The following is a 21,382-nucleotide window of genomic DNA, read 5'->3' as shown; positions in this document are numbered from 1 at the left end:
ATGCTTCCTTTTTTGCAATGTCCCCCTCCTCCTTTTTGTATCTACCATGCCAGAGGAGCAGCTCTTTGTGTTGCTGCCAACTGGGATAGTGGAAGCTGACCCCCACCCAAGATGACCACCTCAGTTCATAAGAACATAAGAACAGCCCTGCTGGCCCAAGGCCCATCTAGTCCAGCATCCTGTTTCGTACAGTGGCCCACCAGATGCCACCGGAAGCCACAGGCAGGAGTTGAGGGCATGCCCTCCCTCTTGCTGTTACTCCCCTGGAACTGGTACTCAGAGGCATCCTGCCTTTGAAGCTGGAGGTGGCCTATAGCACTCCGACTAGTAGCCGTCGATAGACCTCTCCTCCATGAAGTTATCCAAACCCCTCTTAAAGCCATCCAGGTTGTTGGCTGTCACCACATCTTGTGGCAGAGAATTCCACAAGTTTATTATGCATTCACCTCATGAGACTGGCTCTGGGTAGGCACTAACCATAGTTTAAATATTCAGGTGTCATAGCAAACTATAGTTAGCACTAAATAGGAAATAGAGCAGGAAGTCTGCAGGAAAGAGGGAAGCACATGAATGTCTCGTTCCCATTCCTCCAAACTGTTTTTGAGGATTGTCTGAATTGAAATTATGTGGGGGGTTTTCAGTTAGTGTGGCCCAGAAACCTCCTTTAATTTCCAAATAGCATACATAGCTGCATGCTATCAATGCCAGTTATTCTACCATCTGTGCCAGAGAAGCTGCATTATCATCTGGACACTTCCTGCTCAGACGTCAGTAGCTTCTGAGCTTTCTGTTTCATGCTGGCTACGTGATATAGCTGTTAATATAATAGTCAGATCTCCCTCTCTGCACCCAATCCAAAGAAAAAATAATATTCCATCCTGTTGGCATCAATCTCACGTGATAACCTGCATGTTATTTGGAAAATGGGAAAGAAGCATCAGGAAATCATAGTGAAATATGTGCAAACTAGGAACGCTAAGTGACTATTGCAAGAGATCTGTATGTAAATATTTGTTATCACGCCAATCATAGGAACGTAGGAAGCTGCTGTATACTGAATCAGACCATTGGTCCATCTAGCTCAGTACTGTCGACAATAGGGATGTGCACAAATGTTCCAGTGGGGCATGGAGTGGCTCCTTTAAGCATGAGTAAAGCAGGTCCTTACCTGCTCCTCTGCCAGCCCGCCACTTTTCCAGGCGCTGCGCCACTCAGAAGTCTGCAATTCGCCACAGGGCTTCACCCAGCAGCCTGCACGTGGATCGATTTGTGCACATCTCCAAATCGATTAGTGCACATCCCTAGTCTGCACAGACTGGCAGTGGTTTCTCTAAGGTTGCAGGCAGGAATCTCTCTCAGCCCTGTCATGGAGATGCGAGGGATGGAACTTGGAACCTTCTGCATGCAAGCATGCAGATGCTCTTCCCAGAACGTCTCCATCCCCTAAGGGGAATATCTTACAGTGCTCACACATGTAGTCTCCCATCCAAGATAATCAAAATGTGTTGCCTGGAATTTCCCCATTTTATTCTCAGAACCAGCCTGTGAAGTAAATTTGTTTGACTATTTGTTTGGGATAATGATTGACTCAGGTGACTCATCAAGTGTCAAGGGTGAGGAGAGATTTGAGTCCAAGTTTTACTGTTGTAAGAACACCACACAGTATTGACCCTCTTCTAGTAAGGAGGCTTGTAGTTTAACAATAATGGAGTCATATATGCAAGAAATGTAAAACAAAAAACAAAAAAACATAACTCTCCTGTGAATGTCCTGCCCATTATTACAATCTAATCATAATTAATAATAATAATGATAATACTAATAATAATTTATTACAATCTAATGTAATAAATTGCCCATTATTACAGAAAAATATTTATTATTATTTTGTTTACACAATTAGACAGGTGTTATTGACTGGTTTGTTTTACCCAGACAGCGAGTCCTTCCCAAGGACCTGGAATGGCTGAATTTTATTATCAATGTTGTTGCTGTTATTATTATAGATATCGTTGCAGAATATAGGAGGTTCCCAGTAAAGTTGCTTTTTGTAATTGGCCGATGGTGATTTTTGTGGCCCCTATGGTGTTGAGGTGCTCTTCAAGGTCTTTTGGAATTGCACCTAGGGTGCCAATTACTACTGGGATTAATTTGGTCTTCTGTGACAGCCTTTCAATTTCAATTTGCAGATCTTTGTATTTTGTGATTTTTTTTTCTGTTTCTTTTTCTTCTATTCTGCTATCACCTGGTGTTGCTATGTCGATTATAGTAACTTATTTTTCTTTCTTCTCGACTACAGTTATTTCTGGTGTATTGTGTGGCAGATGTTTGTCTGTTTGTGGTCAGAAGTCCCATAATATTTTTGCATCTTCATTTTCTACAACTTTTTCAATTGTATGGTCCCACCAATTTTTGGCTACAGGTAGCTTGTATTTTTTGCAGATGTTCCAGTGTATCATCCCTGCTACTTTGTCATGCCTTTGTTTGTAGTCAGTCTGTGCGATCTTTTTACAACAGCTGATTAGGTTGTCCACGGTTTCATTTGCTTCTTTACAAAGGCGGCACTTGCTGTTTGTTGTTGACTTTTCTACTTTTGCTCTTATTGCATTTGTTCTTAGTGCCTGTTCTTGTGCCGCCAGTATTAAACCCTCTGTTTCCTTCTTCAAAAATTGTTGTTGTTGTTATTATTTAAAATATTTATTATTATTTCTTGTTTACACAGTCAGACAGGTGTTATTGACTGGTTTGTTTTATCCAGACATCAAGTCCTTCCCAAGGACTTGGGATGGATGAATTTTATTGTCAATTGTTATAGATATTGTCGCAGAATATAGGCTGTTACCAGTAAAGTTGCTTTTTGTAATTGGCTGATGGTGATTTCTGTGGCCCCTATGGTGTTGAGGTGCTCTTCAAGGTCCTTTGGAATGGCACCCAGGGCTCCAATTACCACTGGGATTATTTTGGTCTTCTTCTGCCACAGCCTTTCAATTTCAATTTGTAGATCTTTGTATTTGGTGATTTTTTCTATTTCTTTTTCTTCTATTCTGCTATCCCCTGGTATTGCTATGTCGATTATTTTGACTTGTTTTTCTTTCTTCTCGACTACAGTTATATCTGGTGTATTGTGTGGCAGATGTTTGTCTGTTTGTAGTCGGAAGTCCCATAATATTTTTACATCTTCATTTTCTTCAACTTTTTCAATTTTATGGTCCCACCAATGTTTGGCTACAGGTAGCTTGTATTTTTTGCAGATGTTCCATTGTATCATTCCTGCTACTTTTTCATGCCTTTGTTTGTAGTCAGTCTGTGCGATCTTTTTACAACAGCTGATTAGGTGGTCCACTGTTTCATCTGCTTCTTTACAAAGGTGGCACTTGCTGTTTGTTGTTGACTTTTCTACTTTTGCTCTTATTGCATTTGTTCTTAGTGCCTGTTCTTGCGCAGCCAGTATTAAACCCTCTGTTTCTTTCTTCAAGTTGCCATTCTTAAGCCATTGCCAGGTCTTGCTGATGTTTGATTTTCCACTTATATTGTGCAAATATTGACCATGCAGGGGCTTATTTCTCCACTTTTCTGCTTGGTTCTTGACTTGTTCTTTCTTGTAGGCCTGCTTTGTTTCATTGGTGTTGAATAGTTTCGCATTATTGACCATTTGAAGTGCATCTTCTTCACTGTCCTTGATATATTCTTCAAGGCCTCTTTTCTCCTCCTCTACTGTTTGATGGACTTGCAGCATTCCTCTTCCACCTGAGCTGCGAGGGGGGTATAGCCTATCGACATCACTGCGGGGGTGCAGAGCATGATTGATGGTCATGATTTTCCTGGTCTTACGATCTAGTGTCTCTAGCTCTGCCTGGGTCCAGTCTATTATTCCTGCAGTGTATATAGGTATAGCCCAGGTGTTTATGGCTTGTATGGTGTTCCCGCCATTGAGTTTGGACTTGAGGATTTTTCTAACTCTCTCTTCAATAAAACTTCCAATTTTTCTTTTAACTTCAGTGTGTGCGATGTTATCAGCCTGGAGAATGCCCAAGTATTTGTTCTTTCTCTTCCAGGTTCTTGATGTTGCTTCCATTGGGCAGTTCGATTCCTTCTGTTTTTCTTATTTTCCCTCTGTTCATTATTAATGCAGCACACTTGTCTAGTCCAAACTCCATTGCTATATCGCTACTGAATATACGACAGTGTTTAGCAGTGATTCGATTTCTGACTGGGACTTTCCATACAACTTCAGATCGTCCATGTACAGCAGATGGTCGATTTGACTTGATGTTTTAGATGTTTGGTATCCGAGGCCTGTTTTGTTGAGTATTTGTGAAAGTGGGGTCATGGCGATTACAAACAACAGAGGGGATAGTGTGTCCCCTTGGAAAATGCCTCTTCTAATGCTAACCTGTCCAAGTGTCTCGCCATTGATTGTTAACTGTGTACTCCACATGCTCATTGCTTTTTTAATAAATATCTGAATGTTTTTGCTGACACCATTTGTTTCTAAACATTTTAGTATCCATGTATGAGGCAATGAATCGAAGGCTTTCTTGTAGTCATGCAACACTTATATTGGTTTTTCTTCTCTTGCAATTTTCTAAAATCATTTTGTCAATCAGCAGCTGGTCTTTTGTGCCTCTGGTGTTCGGGCAATTTCCTTTCTGTTCAACTGGAAGCTGTTTGTTAGTTAATAAGTGTTGCATGACTTCATCTGCTATTATTCCAGTTAATAATTTGAACATGGTTGGCAGACAGGTTATCGGTCTATAATTATTTGGAACTGCACCTTTTGCTGGGTCTTTCATGATGAGATGAGTTTTCCCAGTTGTTAGCCATTGTTCAATATCACCTCCTTGCAAAATGTGATTGAACTCTTTTGATAGTTGTTTATGAAGGCTTGTTAGGTGTTTAAGCCAAAAGCCATGCAGTTCATCGTTGCCTGGAGCAGTCCAATTTTTAATTTTCTTTGCTCTTTCACTTATTAATTCTGGTGTTATTATTAGATCTTGCATTTGTTGGTTACATTTTTTGACCTCTTTCATCCAGCCTGCTTTTTTATTATAATCTATTGGATTGTCCCATAATTTCCCCCAGAAATGCACTGTTTCTTCTTTATTTGGTGTTTCTATGTTTCTTGCAGTTTCTCCTTCTATGCTTTGGTAGAAACGTCTCTGATTTGACTGGAATTGGAGATTCTGCCTGTGTTGTGTAGTTCTGGCTTCATATCTGCTAATCTTCTTTGGCACTGCTGTTATTTGCTGCTTTATTATTTCCAGGACTTCTCTAATTTTCCTTGAATCTAGGTGGTATTTTTGGATCAGATACTGTTTGGTGTTTTCATTCTTCAGCTTCTTGTCTTTCATATCTTTCAATTTACTAGCATCTGATCTAAGCCTGGAGATTTTATTTTCTAATCTAATCTTCCATTTAGGTGATGTACTACTTTCTTTTTTTACAGGTCCATTGATCTTATATCTGAGCTCTTGTGTTGTTATTGTTGCTGAACTGTACATTAGTTGGTTTGTTTCTTGCAAATTATTGGTTTTTATCTCTGCAAGTGCAGCATTGACATCTTTTAATGCCTGAGCAAGTTGTTTTTTGGCAACTGTTTTTAGAGCTGAAAGTCGAACCCTGGTGGTTGCTTGGTTCATGTGCTCAGTTATTTTTTGCTTTAGTTCTTGTTGCTTTTCTGTTAAACGGCATTTGGGTTTTTGAGGTGAAGGCAAAGGGGAGGTTGCCTGGTTTTGATTTTGAAACAGTTCAGCAACGGTAGTATCCTCTATTTCCAACACTTCCTCCACCTGCGCCTGAGCAACTGCTTCAGTTGGTGGTAATTCTTCTTCCATATCTTGAGCCTGTGTTGCTCTTTGCAGTTCTTCCAGCTCAACTCCTGTGAATACTTTATTTCTTATTATGAATCTTCTCTGGTCTGCTAGCCTTTGTTCTATTATTTCTGTATCTGGATGCTTCTCTTTCCAAATTTGGTACCTTCTTTTTAAATAACCTCTTCTAGTTGGACTAGACTTATAATAGCAGATCATTATTTCCTTGTTTGCATTTTTCATATATTTTTTTCGGTTAAGCGACGTTTCTTCCAGTAACTTTGCTGTCTTCAGCCCTGGTTGCTCAGCTGAAGATCCTGAGTCCTGTTGCCCACTTGCCACCAGATGTCCAGGAACTATAGCACCTGGTGCGGTCCTTGTTGACCCGGGCGACGACCGATCCGGTATAGATTTATTAAAGTTATGTCTCACCATATTGTTGATGGGAGAGGCACTCTTTGTCTGGCTCCTCTGGTGAGACCTGTCCAGTATGGTTGGACCTCTGGCATAGCTCTCACGTTCCTCAGAGTACGCAAGCCCCACAACCACGCCAAGGTAGTGCCTCATTGGGGTTAATATGATGATGATGATGATGATGATGATGATGATGCTTTGGAATATTTACATGTGGAGCTGTCATACACTGAGTAAAACTATCTAGCCTAGTATTGTCTACTCTCACAGAAAGCAGTTCTCTAGGAACTCAGGCAGAGTCACCCCTGACCCTGCTACAGTACTTTTACCTGGACTTGTTGAGGGCTTAATCTAGAACCTTATCCACACAGAACCTATGCTCCAGCATTAAGCTATAGCTTTCTCTCATAGAATTTGTGCTGTCTTTTCTTTAAAATGTGATTAATCCAGTTTTAGAAAGGTAGGTTCTGGGGTGGTTATAATATGTGATTATTTAGGATGGAATTTAATCACAGATAGAGATATCAGTTTAAAGAAATATATTCATATATACCTGTTTTGGTAGTACAGAAAATATTTTGTTTCCTTGTATTCTGCTGTGTTTGTTCTTTTCTGTATATCGCCTACCACTATGGTAGCAAATTTACCCTCTGAAATGAGTAGAATGCTAATTGCATGCAAATTTCATGGCACAGGCTTGTTATCCACCTCATTGTAAATTCTGAGATATGCAGTGTGAAAGTGATGGCAGAATATGACCCCAAGGTTAGGAATGAAAATGTATCCACAGCATCATAAATCAGGAGAAGCTCATGGCAAAATCAATCTAATGCCCATAACTGCCTGGAATAACTTAGGGAAGCTTTCAAATTGAACAGTTTTACTATGATAAGTGAAAAATACAACTTTTGATCCTACAAGCCACTCATTTCTTATTTCTGCATTTACTTCTTCAGATAAATGTGCTGAGAATATTTCTCAAGCACCTATTTCCATAGTGCTTGAGATGTATATAACATACAAATGTTACCTGGAATCAAATGTTATCTGGAATCTGGGAGTCCACTGTCCACAAGACTTTACTGAATGGCCCCTTTAATAAATGGAAATAACGACTCTTTCTGCTCTTGCAGGATAACATTTTTAAAAACTGATGATCATCACTCCTTTTTGCTACTCAAGAATAACTGTAAAAATACTATACTGGAATGTATCTCATCTTCTGTCATCTTCATTTCTTTCCCCCCTCCTTTTTTTTTCTAGTTTTGAAGTCCATGATGTTAGTTTCTTGGTTATATTTTATCTTTATATTGCTGTGATTTATCATCTTCCTTGTTTTTGTTCATTTCAAATTTTGGGGCTTAGTTTACCTTTTGTCCCTCATTTTATCTTCCTACTGTTATTCTTGGTGATTTTAATATGCAATCTCTTTTAGATTAGTTTGCTTTAACTTCTTAATCCATCCTCATACTCATTCTGCTGGTCACATTTTTATGTATTTATTATTTTCATTTAATGAATGTTTATCCTGCTTTTCCCACAAATGCAACACAATTTAGACCTCGTTTCTTCACAAATTCTAGGCTCGTTCACACAACCACCAGCAGGGTTGGAGAAGAGCCCAGTCTGAGTAGGAAAGCCAAGCACACTTCCAATGGGCAGTCATGTGAACTCCAAGCATTAAGATAGGAGGCAGGGGGTGTGATCATGTGTGACGTGGCAGCTGGGTACTTCCTACCTCAGTAAAATGCTGGGGACAGAATTTGGAGTATGGCATGCTCATCCTACCCAACTGCCACCATGCACATGATCACGCTCCCTGCTCATCCTACCTTAATGTTTGGAGTTCACATGACTGACAATCGGGAGTGTGTTCGGCTCTCCGACCCAGGCTGGGTGATTCTGATCCTTTTTATGTTTTGGATCATTATCTAGTTCACTTTAACCTCCTACATTCCACTTCCTGCCCTTGAGTTTTCAAGCCCTTTTGAGGTCCTCATTCTTTATAGGTTGATCAGCTATCTGCTTCTCTTCTCCCTATATTTACTCGTCTCTTCTCTCATAATCTCCAGACTCTGCTACTGAGGACCCAGGGCTCTGTCATGACCCTGAATCCATGACCCCCAACCAGGGAGACAAGGTGCATAGTTCAGGGAGTGAGACATGGTGGGGAGAACCTAGGAACCAGAACCTGGGTGACCCTATGTTGCTGGGACCCCCTGCCAGGAGAACTGGGGAAACCTGAGCCAGCACCTCTATATGACCCAAGGACATACGAGTCCTCCAACTCCTTGAGGACTTACTAGTTTTAGCACCCTATCTTCGCTGGAGCCAGCGTATGCACAATTGGGCATGGACCTTTTAAGGAACAGATCCTTCCCTAGGGAAGGGGCAGGGCTAAAGCACTTCATTTAAGCAACAGCCTTAAAAACTAGCAGTCTACTATAAGAATAATGCATGCTCCACACCATGCATAACTTTGTGGACCTCTATCATGTTGCCCCTCAGTCATCTTTTTTTCTAAACTAAAAAGCCCCAACTATTGTAGCGCTTGCCTCATAAAGAAGGTGCTCTAGGCCCCTGATCATCTTGGTTGTCCTCTTCTGCACCTTTTTCAGTTCTACAATGTCCTTCTTAAGATATGGTAATCAGAACTGAACACAGTGCTCCAAATGTGGCCACACCATAGATTTGTATAAGGCTTTATAATATTAGTGGTTTTATTTTCAATCCCTTTTCTAATGATTCCAAACATGGAATTGGCCTTCTTCATAGCAGCTGTGCATGAGTAGACACTTTCAATGAGCTGTCCACCACAACCCCAAGATCTCTCCCCTGGTGAGTCAAAGACCCCATCAGTGTATATGTGAAGTTGGGAGTTCTTTGTCTCAGTATGTATCACTTTACATTTGCTAGCATTGAACTGCGTCTGCCATTTTGTTTCCCATTCCCCCAGTTGAGAGATGCTTTTGGAGCTCCTCAAAATCTTTTTTGGAATTCACTACCCTAAATAGTTTGGTGTCATATGGAACTTTGGCCACCTCGCTACTTTCCCCAGCTTCTAGATCCCTGAGGAACTTCCTCTTCTGAAGTTCAAAGTGTCTGTGTTAGACCTCCTTGGCTATTCTCTCCTCGCATATATGCTGAATTTGATCACACTATGGTCACTGTTCCCTAAAGGTTCCACTACACTGACATTTCGCACCAGGATTAAGTCCAAGGTCACCTTTTCTCTGGTTGGTTCCACGACCAACTGTCCTAGGACACAGTCGTTCAGCTTATCTAGACATTTGGCCTCTTTGTCATTACTTGAATGTGAATTTACCCAGTCTATGTCTCGGTAATTGAAGTCACCCATTATTACAGCTCTGTCTCTCTGAGACGTGTCCCTGATTTCCTTCTGCAATTCCCAGTCATTGTCAGTGTTTTGATCAGGAGGGCAATAGCATATTCCTAGAAGGACATTTCCTTTCAGGCCTTGTATTGTCACCCACAGAGTTTCTGTGGAGAACTCCAGTCTTCCTAGGCTTTCTAGCAGCTTGTTAGATTCGATCTCTTCTTTAACATACAGTGCTCCTCCACCCCCTAATTCACCCCTCCCTGTCCTTTCTGTAGAGTTTATAGAGTCATTCACATGTTATGCTGAATGCAGTTACAGAAGTACACTTCCTATCTGTATGATGCATTTGAAGGGCCTGTATCTAGGTTCACTTTTAGAATGGGCTGCTGTCTTCTAGAAAAGAATTGCTTTAGCAAACAGTGAGAAAAATTCAGATGATAATTCTAGATGATAAAGAAATTGTCTCCCTCAGTAATGTACTTTCTGTCAACATTCCTCAGTCACTTTGCTCTCATGTGGTAATTCAGAAATGATAGTTTTGATTGGGCATCTGGGATCAAAAGAGTATAAATTGTCAGTTATAATTTCCATGGTGTGCCCAGGAGGTGGCAGCAACATACTGCATTTTGAAGACAATGACTTCAAAACAAAATCCAAAAAGGGAAAGAACAAGAGTGCCCTGAATATTAAAATCTATTGCCTTCACTGACAGCCACAATGTCACCATGGGGTGAGAGGATTTATCAACATGTTAGTAAAAATCTACAGTGATAACAGAAAAATACTGCATTTGGAGGTACCCCACTTCACTAAGCCATAGAACACAGGAACAGGGTTCATGATGAAAGAAGAGGGCCAGTGATGTAATCGCAAATTCAGAAGTGCAGGTGCTCTTCATGATAACCCCATAGCCACACCCCATGACCATGACCATTGCAATGGCCACACCCTCACTTAGAGAGCTGCAATAATTTGGGGAGTTCTATTACAAGAAGACAAGGATCATGTAGATTCTAGGGAATGCACTAAAATGAATGACAGGGAATGCCCACTGAAATGCACTGGTTCCTTCCAAATGGCCATGAAATGCATTGAATTTCTGAATGGCCAATGGCCATTTGGAAATTCCTTGCATTCCTATGGCCTTTTGCAAGGAATCAGTGCATCCCTGTCATCTGTTTTAGAATGTCCTGACACCAGTCCACCATAGTACTTGAATGCTGATGGTCCCAGGTTCAATCCCTGGCAGCATCCCCAGGTTCTCCTGCCTGAACCCATGGAGAGCCAGTGCTGCCAGTTAGGGGTGTGCACAAAACCAGAAAACCCAGTTCGGTTCGAATAGAACTGGACTCTAACCAAACTGGGTCCGGTCCAGCCCGAGTCCAAACCAGTTCAGGACCAGCTTGGGTGAAGCGGGGACCCAAAAAAATTTGTGTGCACTGGCCATCTGGGTGACTGGGTCATGACCCTGGACATGCAGATGGCCAGTGTGCATGCACAGCAGGCTCCAAAATGGCCACCACAACCTCAGAGAGGCACAGAATGGGCTGAAAACAGCCTGAAATGGGCCAAAAATGACTGGAGGGAGGCTGGCAGGGGGAGGGGGAACCTCAGAATACTCCCCCCGCAGTTGTGGCAGCACCACAATGGCGGTAAGTCTGCCATTAAAAAAACCAAAAACAAAACCCGAACCCTCAAACCAGGCCAGTTCGAGTATGAGACTACTTAAGCTTAGCTGGCTCACACATCCCTATTATCAGTCATTGTAGCCAATAGTGAGCTAGCTGGACTAAGGGTCTGACTTAGTATAAGGCAGCTTCCTATGTTCCTAAGGCAGGAAGAATGGTAATAAACAATTGGAATCCCAAGATCAACACATTATTTCCATGTATAAAGTCAGGGGCTTGGTGTCCCTGCTGAGACCCTGGAAGGGGAAAAGTACCAGGACTGTGTCCCTGCCCATCCCTGTAGAACTACACCTCTGAAGAGACCAAGGAGGTGGGGCCTTAGTCAAGGGGTAAGCTGCAAAAAGAGTAGTAGCCCAGCCATGGAGGGCAGCCATGGAAGTCACCCAACTACAGGCTTTGTAGCCTCAAGCACTCTAGCCAGGAGCAAAGGTGAGAGTCCCCAACCCATTTCTGATTAGAGATATGAGGTGGCAATGGAGGCAAAGGACAGGAATCAACGTCATGCAGTTGATTCCTAAGACTAAGACTAAGAGCAAGTCAGTAGTACATTCTTGCATGGTGTTGACTTTCTGCTGACATCTTACAACTCTCACTGGAAAAGGCATGGGGGTTCCCCTCCCTCTCAGTTACTATCCAGCAGCACTGACAACTTCCTACTCATCATTCTACTTCACCAGCCACCGCGGAACAACTGGCAACCACTGGAATGCAACCGCTGGAATGCTCTCCTGGTGGCCATCCGCTTTTCAGCCTCCGTCACAGTTTTTAGAAAGTGTGAAATCTTGGCTTTTGATCCAGGCTTTTATATTATTGTTCCTATGGCTGCCCTTTTGTATCTTGTATTTAGAAGTGAAGTTTTGGGGGTGGCAGCGTTCCTCCCTGCCGCCCCTGCCCCCGTCGTTGCCAGGAAGTAGTGTAAATAGCAGCACGCATGCGCCTGTTGCGGCACACGCGCGCCTGTTGCCGCCATGCGCGCATGCGCCGCATACGTCACACGCAGCATGCATGTGATGCATGCGGCATGCGCACGCACGGCGGCGACAGGCGCGCGCGCCACGACAGGCACATGCATGCTGCTATTTACACTACTTCCTGGCAATGACGGGGCAGGGGCGGCAGGGAGGAACGCTGCCGCCCCCAAAACTTCACTTCTAAATACAGCACCGGAGGGGGAAGAGCGGCGGGAGGGGTAAGTACTACCCCCCCTTAAAGTTCAACCCCCCTCAGTGCTAGACCGCGCCTCCGTGGTTCCGTGCAATAGCAATAGCAATAGCACTTACATTTATATACCGCTCTATAGCCAGAGCTCTCTAAGCGGTTTACAATGATTTAGCATATTGCCCCCAACATTCTGGGTACTCATTTTACCGACCTCGGAAGGATGGAAGGCTGAGTCAACCTTGAGCCCCTGGTCAGGATCGAACTTGTAACCTTCTGGTTACAGGGCGGCAGTTTTTTACCACTGCGCCACCAGGGGCTCATAATGAACACCACTAGATGAAAGTGGGGAATGAGGATGCTGAGTGTGGGAGGAGAGAAGGTGTGGAGAGAAATGTGGAAAGCAAGGGCGTAGCTAGGGGAGAGGGGGCCCGTGTTCATCCCTCTCTCTGGCAACCCCCCAGAGTGAGGAAGATAATGAAGAAAATAGGGAGGGATGGAGCTGGAGGGCCCTCAGGAGCTGGGGGTCCGTGTTCTTTGAACCCTTTTGCTCAATTATAGCTACGCCCCTGGAGGAGAGACGGCAGAAGTGAAGGGGAAGATTTGATCCAGGCGATCCTCATGACCGAAGTTTCCCCGTGTTATTGATGCTATATGATGGATCGCTACAAAGGTTTTTCAGCAGCGACCACACTACAAACTAGACCTTTGGTGACTCTGTAAGGTGACAGTGAATTTTGAAGAGAGACATGCAAATGAAACTGTGTGTTGTAAAAAAAAACAAAAAACAATAAAGGCCAACATTCAGACTAATGGAGCCAGCGTGGTATAGTGGTTAGAGTGCTGGACCGGGGATACCCGAGTTCAAATCCCCATTCAGCCATGAAACTAGCTGGGTGACTCTGGGCCAGTCACTTCTCTCTCAGCCTAACCTACTTCACAGGGTTGTTGTGAGGAGAAACTTAAGTATGTAGTACACCACTCTGGGCTCCTTAGAGGAAGAGCGGGATATAAAATGTAAAAAATAATTTTAAAAAATACACGAGAAGTAGCAGCGGTCTTGCTGAATTCCCGACTTACACACAACCAGCACTTGCATGTGTGTGTGTGTGTGGGTGGGGGTTCATTTTGACAGCCACCCTTTCCCGAGAAACACTCTGTTCCAGAGCTGAGGGCTGCATAACCCTCGGGGACCTGTTTTCATGTGGCAAAGTATTTATGGGGAAGGGGAGGTTGTCAAAAATTGCCCCCCCCCAATACTGCTGATACTATTGGAAGCTGCAGCGGCACTTCCTTCGTCTGAATGTCTGCCAGAAAATCTGGTGGCACCTGCAAGTCTCACACATTATTATAGCATAAGCTGTCGTGGAGAGCTTATGCTATAATAATGTATAATAATGCTGTAATAATTAATCAGATGCATTGGAAATTGGCTTTCTTTCATTATGTGGGGTTTTGAACCACACCAGAAGAAGCCTTGTGTATTTTGGAGCTAAGAAGCATCACAGAATGGAGAATATAAATAAAACTGAGATGAATCTTACTCTTCGGATGAGAGGAATTATAGTACTGATTCAAGGCCAGTGGAGGGCAGCATGGCATTGAATTATCCTGGCTTGTTGGGAAAAAATCTCTTATGTTTTCGTTTAAAAGCAACACATTTTATAGGAGCGACGAAGCTCATGGATGTATATGATTCCCATGTATTTTTGCTCATAGTACTAGTTTCAAGGGATGTTGTATAGCTCATTCTCTACTGTGGCCAGCAGACACTCACATCCAGTCAGACTGCATGTATGTGAAGCGCTTTCCACCCTCACCTCCCCCCATTTTTTCCAAAATGACAAACACAATTCATTGATACAAGAGTTTTAAGGAACCATCAGAAGTCAAAGTTTCCTCCAGAGGTCAAGGAAATGTCTAAACCAATATAATTATGTAAGGACTCCAGAATGTGACACAACCTTAACAAAGTCATTTTGAAATCACTTGACAGTAAATTTCCCTGTAAGTTCCTAGCCTAGAGCACAGGAGAATCCTTTGCTTTCTAACAGCCTTCTCCTAGACCATTCTAATTTTTAACATGCGAAATACAAGCTGGGTCTTGATGCAGCCTGATGGGCACCTAAAGGCGATGGCAAAGCCCCCTGCAGCCAATAAAAAGGCTGCCGTCAAGAATTTGACATGGAATGCGTCATGTCATGCAGATAGATGTAACTCAGAGGAGTGAGAGCTGCCATTTACAGGACTAATGACAACAACTGTACAGATCTGTGGGGTTTTAAGATTGCTTTAATATGACTGGCACCTAGCAATTTAGCTCACATTGTTTCTGACAGCGTGTCACTCTGGCACTATCTGAACAAATGATAAGAGTTTTCAAGCATGTCGATTCCTCCTTTCGGAAAAGAGCTATTTTTAAGAAGCCCTGGGATCACTCATAGATGTGCAGCCCAGTCCTAATGTGTTTACTTGGAAGTAAGTCCCACTGAATTCAGTGAGACTTATGCTGAAGATTCCAGACTGAAAAGTCATTTGTGAAATTATTTCTAGATAAATGCTTAAGGATAATGTCAGTCGTAGAAAGAAAAGAAAGATTTTTCTTCTTCTTTTTTTTCCATGTTGACTCTTTGCTATTATAGTAAGCTCCAGCCAGGCTCGGACTGGCCCACGAGGCAGCAGGGCATATTCTCGGTGCACCCCACTTGCAGGGCACCCCTGCACCCCGCTGCACTTGGCAGCAATAAATACTTCCACCCTTAAGTACCCATTCTGCTCAAAACCCGGTGCCCTCCTCACATACATTCCACTGCCCTCTCAGTGCCTTCAGTCCGGCCCAGGCTCCAGCTAGGCCTGCCTTGACCAGTTTACCCCAAAGAGGCAACCCAATGGGGTTAGTTAAGCAAGGGGCACAGACTCTGAGAATCAAATTACATGATGCATTAGTGTGTGGAGGTGGGCTTGCAGGGAGCATTTCTAAATGTCTATGTGGTTTAAAAAAAACAGTTACAGAGCAGCTGAACAGGACTAGTATGGCTTGGCTTTGCAACCCAAAAGTGAAGAGTGTGGTGTCCCAGAATTCTTTCTTCCATTCAATAGACACTTGTGTGATTATATTGCAGAAAACAGCATAGCATTTCAGGACAGAATAGTATTCCATCTAACTGTGGAGAGATTTAATGTAGTAGCTTTTCCGTTGAGATAAAATGTGAATGCACTTTTTGCGAGCCAACACGCAAAGGATGCTGGGAGCAGCATCCTGTCACCACAGTGGGCACTTTAAAGGAGACAGCAGCATGGGCTGCTGCTTTCACACTCGACATTTATGGAGTACAACGTAGTGATGGAGCGGCGGAGGCTTGCTGCCTGCCTCCTCTTAAGGGAACCCCCCCCACGCGCCCCCTGGTATGTGCCTGAAATATTTCATGCACATCCCTAGTAATAACCAGCACTTTATATTTTGCCTGGAAACCCATTGGGAGCCAGTGTAGATCTTTTAGAATTGGAGTAATTTGGTCTCTTCAGGACATCCCAGAGACCAATCTGGCAGCAGCGTTCTGCACCAATTGCAGCTTCCAGACTACGTACAAAGGCAGCCCCATGTAGAGTGCATTGCAGTAGTCAAGCCTGGAGGTTACCAGGCATCTGCACCACTGCCAAGGTCATTCACTTCCAGGAAAGGACTCAGTTGGAAAACCAGCCAAAGCTGATAAAAAGCACTACTGGCCACCACCTCCACCTGAGGTATCAGAGAGAGTTGGGTCCAAAAATACTACCAAACTGCAAACCTGTTCCTTCTGGGGGAATGTAACCCCAGCCAGAACAGGCAGATCTATCCCATTTCCTGAACTGCAGCTTCCTAAAATGAGCATTTCCATCTTGTTTGGATTCAGTCTCAATTTGTTATCCCTCATACAGCCCATTACTGCCTCAAGGCAAGCATTTGGGGAGGTTATGCTATTGCCTGATGAAGCTGACATGGAGAAGTAGATTTGGGTGTCATCAGTGCACTGATAACACCCTGCAATAAATCTCCTGATGATTTCTCCCAGTTGTTTCATGTAGTTGTAAAAAGTAAACACCTTTTGAAATAGATGACAGAGGGAGTGTGACTGTTGGTCCTTTTGGATTTCTTGGTGGTTTTCGATACCATTGACCATGGTATCCTTCTAGATCACCTACAGGGACTGGGTGTAGGGGGCACTGCTTTTCAGTGGTTCCAATTGTACCTCTCGGGCAGATTTCAAAAGGTGTTACTTGGAGACTACTGCTCTACAAAGCAAGTGCTTTTGTATGGTGTCCCTCAGGGCTCCATTTTGTCTCCAATGCTTATTAACATCAACATGAAACAAGCTACATCATTGAGGTGTCCCTATGTGTCCCTATACCTGTAGCAAATTTGGTTCAAATCTGTTAGGTGGTTTGCAAGTTAACCCATTTGCATCTCAAACTTTCACACATGGGTCATCTTGAATTAGAGGTGGATGGTGTCTTCACAAACTATGCTGCTGAGGTGTCCCTGTGAGTCCTTACACCTGTAGCAAATTTTCCCCCAAATCTGTTAGGTGGTTCACAAGTTAGCCCACTTACACCTCAAATGTTTATGCGTCCACCATCTTGAATTGGGGTCGATGACATAATCAGAAACTATGTCACTGAGGTGTCCCTATGTGTCCATATAACTGTACCCAATTTGGTTCATATTGATCCAGGCATTGCGAAGCTGATAGCAGGGCACACATGGACAGATGGACACACACAGAATGCTTTCCTTAAGGAAAGTAGGCTAAAAAACACTGGGTCAGATCATTGATACATTCATGGGTTCTGAAATAGAGTGGCTGTTCTCAAATGCACCCAGACCCAGACTAGGGAAGCCCAGCCTGGGTTAGGCTGTGCATGAGAGCTGCCAGGATCGGGCCAGATCCTGGCAGAGCAGCACCACCTAGGCCAGCTTTTTAACCCAGCTTTTAGCCTGGGTTAAAGGCTCACCCTTACCCGAGCCCCCTGGATCATGTGTTCACTGGGGTTCCGCTCCAGCGGACACAGAGATGGGCACAAAGACAGGCGACTAGAGCACCCGTCTCCTGGGGAAGCCCCCATTGCACCACACATGCTGCACAGTGCATTGTGGGATATGCGGAGGCTAGGATGTTTGTCCCGTCCTCCAGAGCTCTGTGATGCACCACATAGTGGGGCTCTCTGGGAGTGCAGTATGCACTCCCAGCAACATTTCAGCCATTGTTGGGGGGGGAAGGTGAGTTGGACTAGCCTCCCCCTGACTCACCCACCCACCCGGTGGTGTAAATGGCCCTAGAATGTGTTGATTACTTGCTGGAGGATGTGTTTCCTTATGTTAGTTATCAAGTGGCCATTTTTGCTTTATTGTCTCTTAAAATAGGCAGAGAACTGTAACTACTAGCCCTGCTATACATATGGCTAAGTTGTAGCACCAGGACTAGCTCTCTTATTTGAGTTGTACCCATCAGAGTTGTAACAACAGTTAGGTATTTAGGATTATATCCTTTTTTATTATTTTCATGCATGTTGTCTAGTTAGTTACTATCTTATTAATGTCTTATCTGCTTTTCTTTAAGCATGATGTATTAGCTTTTATGTTCCATGTTGTTTTATGATGCTTTAATATGTGTGTTAAGATCTGTGGTTACAACAATAAACTTGCATATATGCTGCCATTTGGAAATTGTACTCTCATCCTTGGATTTTCTACAGGTTAGCCAATATACATTTGCTATGTGCAGTTACCGTGAAAAAAAAGCTGAGCCTCAAGAGCTGCTGCAGCTTGATGGATACACAGTGGACTACACAGACCCACAGCCAGGTAGGCAAGATGACTGATGGATGCCTCTTTTAATTTTTGTTTACGAAACATTTTGTTTGCTAAACAGTTCTAAACAATTCTCCTATCCAATTCTATGTAGACCACTTATTTTATAAATATACATTAGGAGGACTTCTTAGAAATGCTTAAATTCTTAAATCTTAGGAATTCATAAATAGCGTGCTCCCCCTTCCAGACACACACACACTGTCCAAGTCCTATCAATTTCAAAGCAGTGTGTGTTGAACTGTCTAAAACTACCTGTTCACAGTGATCCCAGAATCATAGGCAATTGGTTGATCACTAGGTGGGAGGGAAGGGTTTCTTCCATAGCCATTCCAAATAATGAGAACATTAATCCTAGCGGAAGAGAAGTGGAAGTGTTTCTTCAAAATTGGTAGCCACAGGGCCCTTTCTCACAATCAAGCGAGAGGGCTTGAAGGTGGGCAGCTGGGAAGGCAGTAGACACTCACCTTCCTTGCAGACGATCCCTGGAGAGTTGCTGGCAGTGTGAATCATGCATCCAGACCGTCTGTGGCTGCCATGGGTAGAGCAGAGGTGTGGGGGTCGGGATGCTTCATCCTGGCCCCTAGAAATCCCACAATGCAACATGCGGGTGTGCGGTGCATTCTGAGGATCCCACAGTGTCTCAGTGCCAGCTGCAAGCAGTCAGTGCTGACACATGAAAAGTTAACCTTGGTTTATTGATAGGCCTCTTTGGTGGGTTTGCTGCCGAGGTGCCTCCAAGAACCACTTGGCAGTTCTCACAGGCAGCCTTGCAGGTCTTGGCTGTTCATGAGAGCAGCCTCATTGTCTGGAACCGATGAGCAAGCTGTGAACACTGGATCATGTGCTGTGTCAAAGAGGTGATGAAAATATAAGAAATAAACTTGTGCTTCCTCTAGCAATAACTTGTTCCTTTTCAGGAAGGTCTACATACTACTGTGATGACCATGGATAATAAGGTTTCTTTGTTAAATGTGCAGTGCATACCTACATAAGACTTGGTTCAATAACTAGTTTATAGGGATGTGCAAAATGTTTTGTGCTCAAAATAGTTTGAGCTTGAAAGAGGCCGTTTTGAGTATTTCGAACTCAAAACAGAATGCCCTTAAAATAAAGGGCCTGTTTTGCGCGCGAAAAAGAATGACCCAGTTTTGATTGGAATGTTTCAAGTGTTTAGAGCACCATTTTGGAAGTCTGTTTTTCCCTTACCGATTGGTTTTCTGGCACTGGCTTCCGATTGGTTTGCAATCTCTTTGCTTCTTGGTTGGCTTGTTATAATACAAATCAAGTGTTGTCATGGGCAATTGTGCCCCCAATAGCTGGGGGGAGGGAGAGGGGGAACACTTTTGTAGAGAATTTCAAATTCAAAATGTAATCAAAGGGACTGGGAAGCAGAGAAAGCCCTTATACTGTGCCTCTCTTGAAGAAGAGGATAAATCAGAAGAGGAGGAAGTAATGTTTGATTATGTGGTTTTCTTTTTTCAACACTGAGTATAATATGCTGTGCTGTTGCTGCTATAAGAATCTGGTTTTGCTGGATCTCAGATTGAAAAGGCAGAACTTGTTTGCTCTGCAATCTGCATTGCAAGTTGTATTCAGTCAAAATGTGGCTGAAGTTGCTCTAGTTGAGCTTATGGCTATGCTTGCTGCTAAGTAAGGGTGCTGCTGTGGCAGCTGTTGCAATGCTAGGAAGTAACGTAAGGAGTCATAATTGTGTGTGAAAGAGCAACTTGTGCCAATGATGTTACTGCAGTGCAGGCACTGTGGCTGGCAGTGGATTCTGGCTCACAGTCAAAAAATGACCAAAAAAGAATTGCTGACCCAGAATTCACTGCCAGCCACCATGCCTGCACTGCAGTAACATCATTGGCACAAGCTGCTCTCTCATCAAATCAGCTGGTTCGACCACTGGTTCAACTAAACGTATTGACCATTTTGTGTTTAGTTTCGAGTTCAAAACAAAATGCAAAATCCCTACTAGTTTAAAAAATGTAAAATCAAAGCTGTCAAGACTGGAAGCGACATCAGGTGTAATCTCTTTCACCAGGGTTGGTTCCACTGTGTGAAAAAATACTGATGACATAGCATGTATTTGTTTAGTCCTCTTTCAACTCAGCCTGCTATTTGCAGTCAACAGTCCTAAATGAGACAAGCAATAATGATACAAACAATACAGTGAGTGCACCTGATGGAAATTGGGTGCTTCATTCCTTTAAGGAAATGGCAAGCTTTGACTTTGAAATAATCTATATTACATATACCGCCCCGCCCCCATGATTATCCTTGCAAGAAGTTACTAATACATGGAACCGTTTCTCAGGATCCGTGAGAAGGGCTTGAAGGGGTGAACGGAGGAAGCCTTGAAAAGCTTACCTCCCCCGCAGACAATCCTCTCCTTGTTGCTCAGCAGTCAGAATGCCTGCCTACACAATTGCTGGCTTCTGCTGCCAGCAGGGAACTATGAGGGCCAGGAGGCTCTCGGAACTCCCATAGTGTGCAGTGCCTTATGGGGAGTATGTCAATGCTGGCCAAGAGGCTGCTGGTGTGTGGGTGCTGGACTAATAGCTGGGGCTCCCTTGCAGGTTTGCCACCACTGGGAGCTGTGCAGCTCCTGGCGGTTCTCACGTGCAGGCCAAACCAGGCTCCATTGCATGCACCACCTGCTTCTGATGGGGCAGCATGCTCCATCACTATCAGCATGCTCAGAGAGCTGGTGTTCCGTGCCCACAATGGGCCCTTAAAACAAAAAACTGAAGCTGGAATACAGTGGAGGCAGGGCTGCTACACAAATAAGCACAAGGCTCCCTGCCTGAAGACTTAGTCTTCCTGGTTGTCTTTACAAGCATAGGCTTGGCTTTTGCTGCATCATGTGATCCAGCCACTCTGTTCTGATTGGCCACTCGCTCACTCCGAAGGGGCCTCTGGTGAGAAGAGGGAGCCTCAGATGAGAGAAAGGAGATGTCGCTGCCTGCACTTGATGGGTCCCTGGTGATGGATCAGGCCTGAGCAGGCTGGGGTAGGAATAATGGTAGGGAGGCTGGGGCCAGTAAGTGACCAAGACAGCAGAGCCCAGCAGTGGAACTGTGGCGACGAGTGCTTCGGACGGGTCTCGGAGAGTTTCCAC

General features: G+C 43.8%; 1 protein-coding gene across 15 annotated transcripts in view; it reads left to right on the top strand.

Moving 5' to 3' along the window:
- The window catches only part of CADPS (calcium dependent secretion activator), a 544,177-nt gene that overhangs the window by 299,566 nt on the left and 223,229 nt on the right, over positions 1-21,382 (top strand). For all 15 annotated transcript variants that reach the window (XM_053299036.1, XM_053299049.1, XM_053299045.1 and 12 more), the window contains one exon: positions 18,144-18,252. In XM_053299036.1, coding sequence (XP_053155011.1) covers positions 18,144-18,252 — 109 coding nt within the window. The remainder of the gene's footprint in view (positions 1-18,143; positions 18,253-21,382) is intronic.

The sequence above is a fragment of the Hemicordylus capensis genome, chromosome 2 (genome assembly GCF_027244095.1).
Source record: "Hemicordylus capensis ecotype Gifberg chromosome 2, rHemCap1.1.pri, whole genome shotgun sequence".
Classification (NCBI taxonomy): Eukaryota; Metazoa; Chordata; class Lepidosauria; order Squamata; family Cordylidae; genus Hemicordylus; species Hemicordylus capensis.
This window is presented reverse-complemented; position numbering and strand designations above follow the sequence as displayed.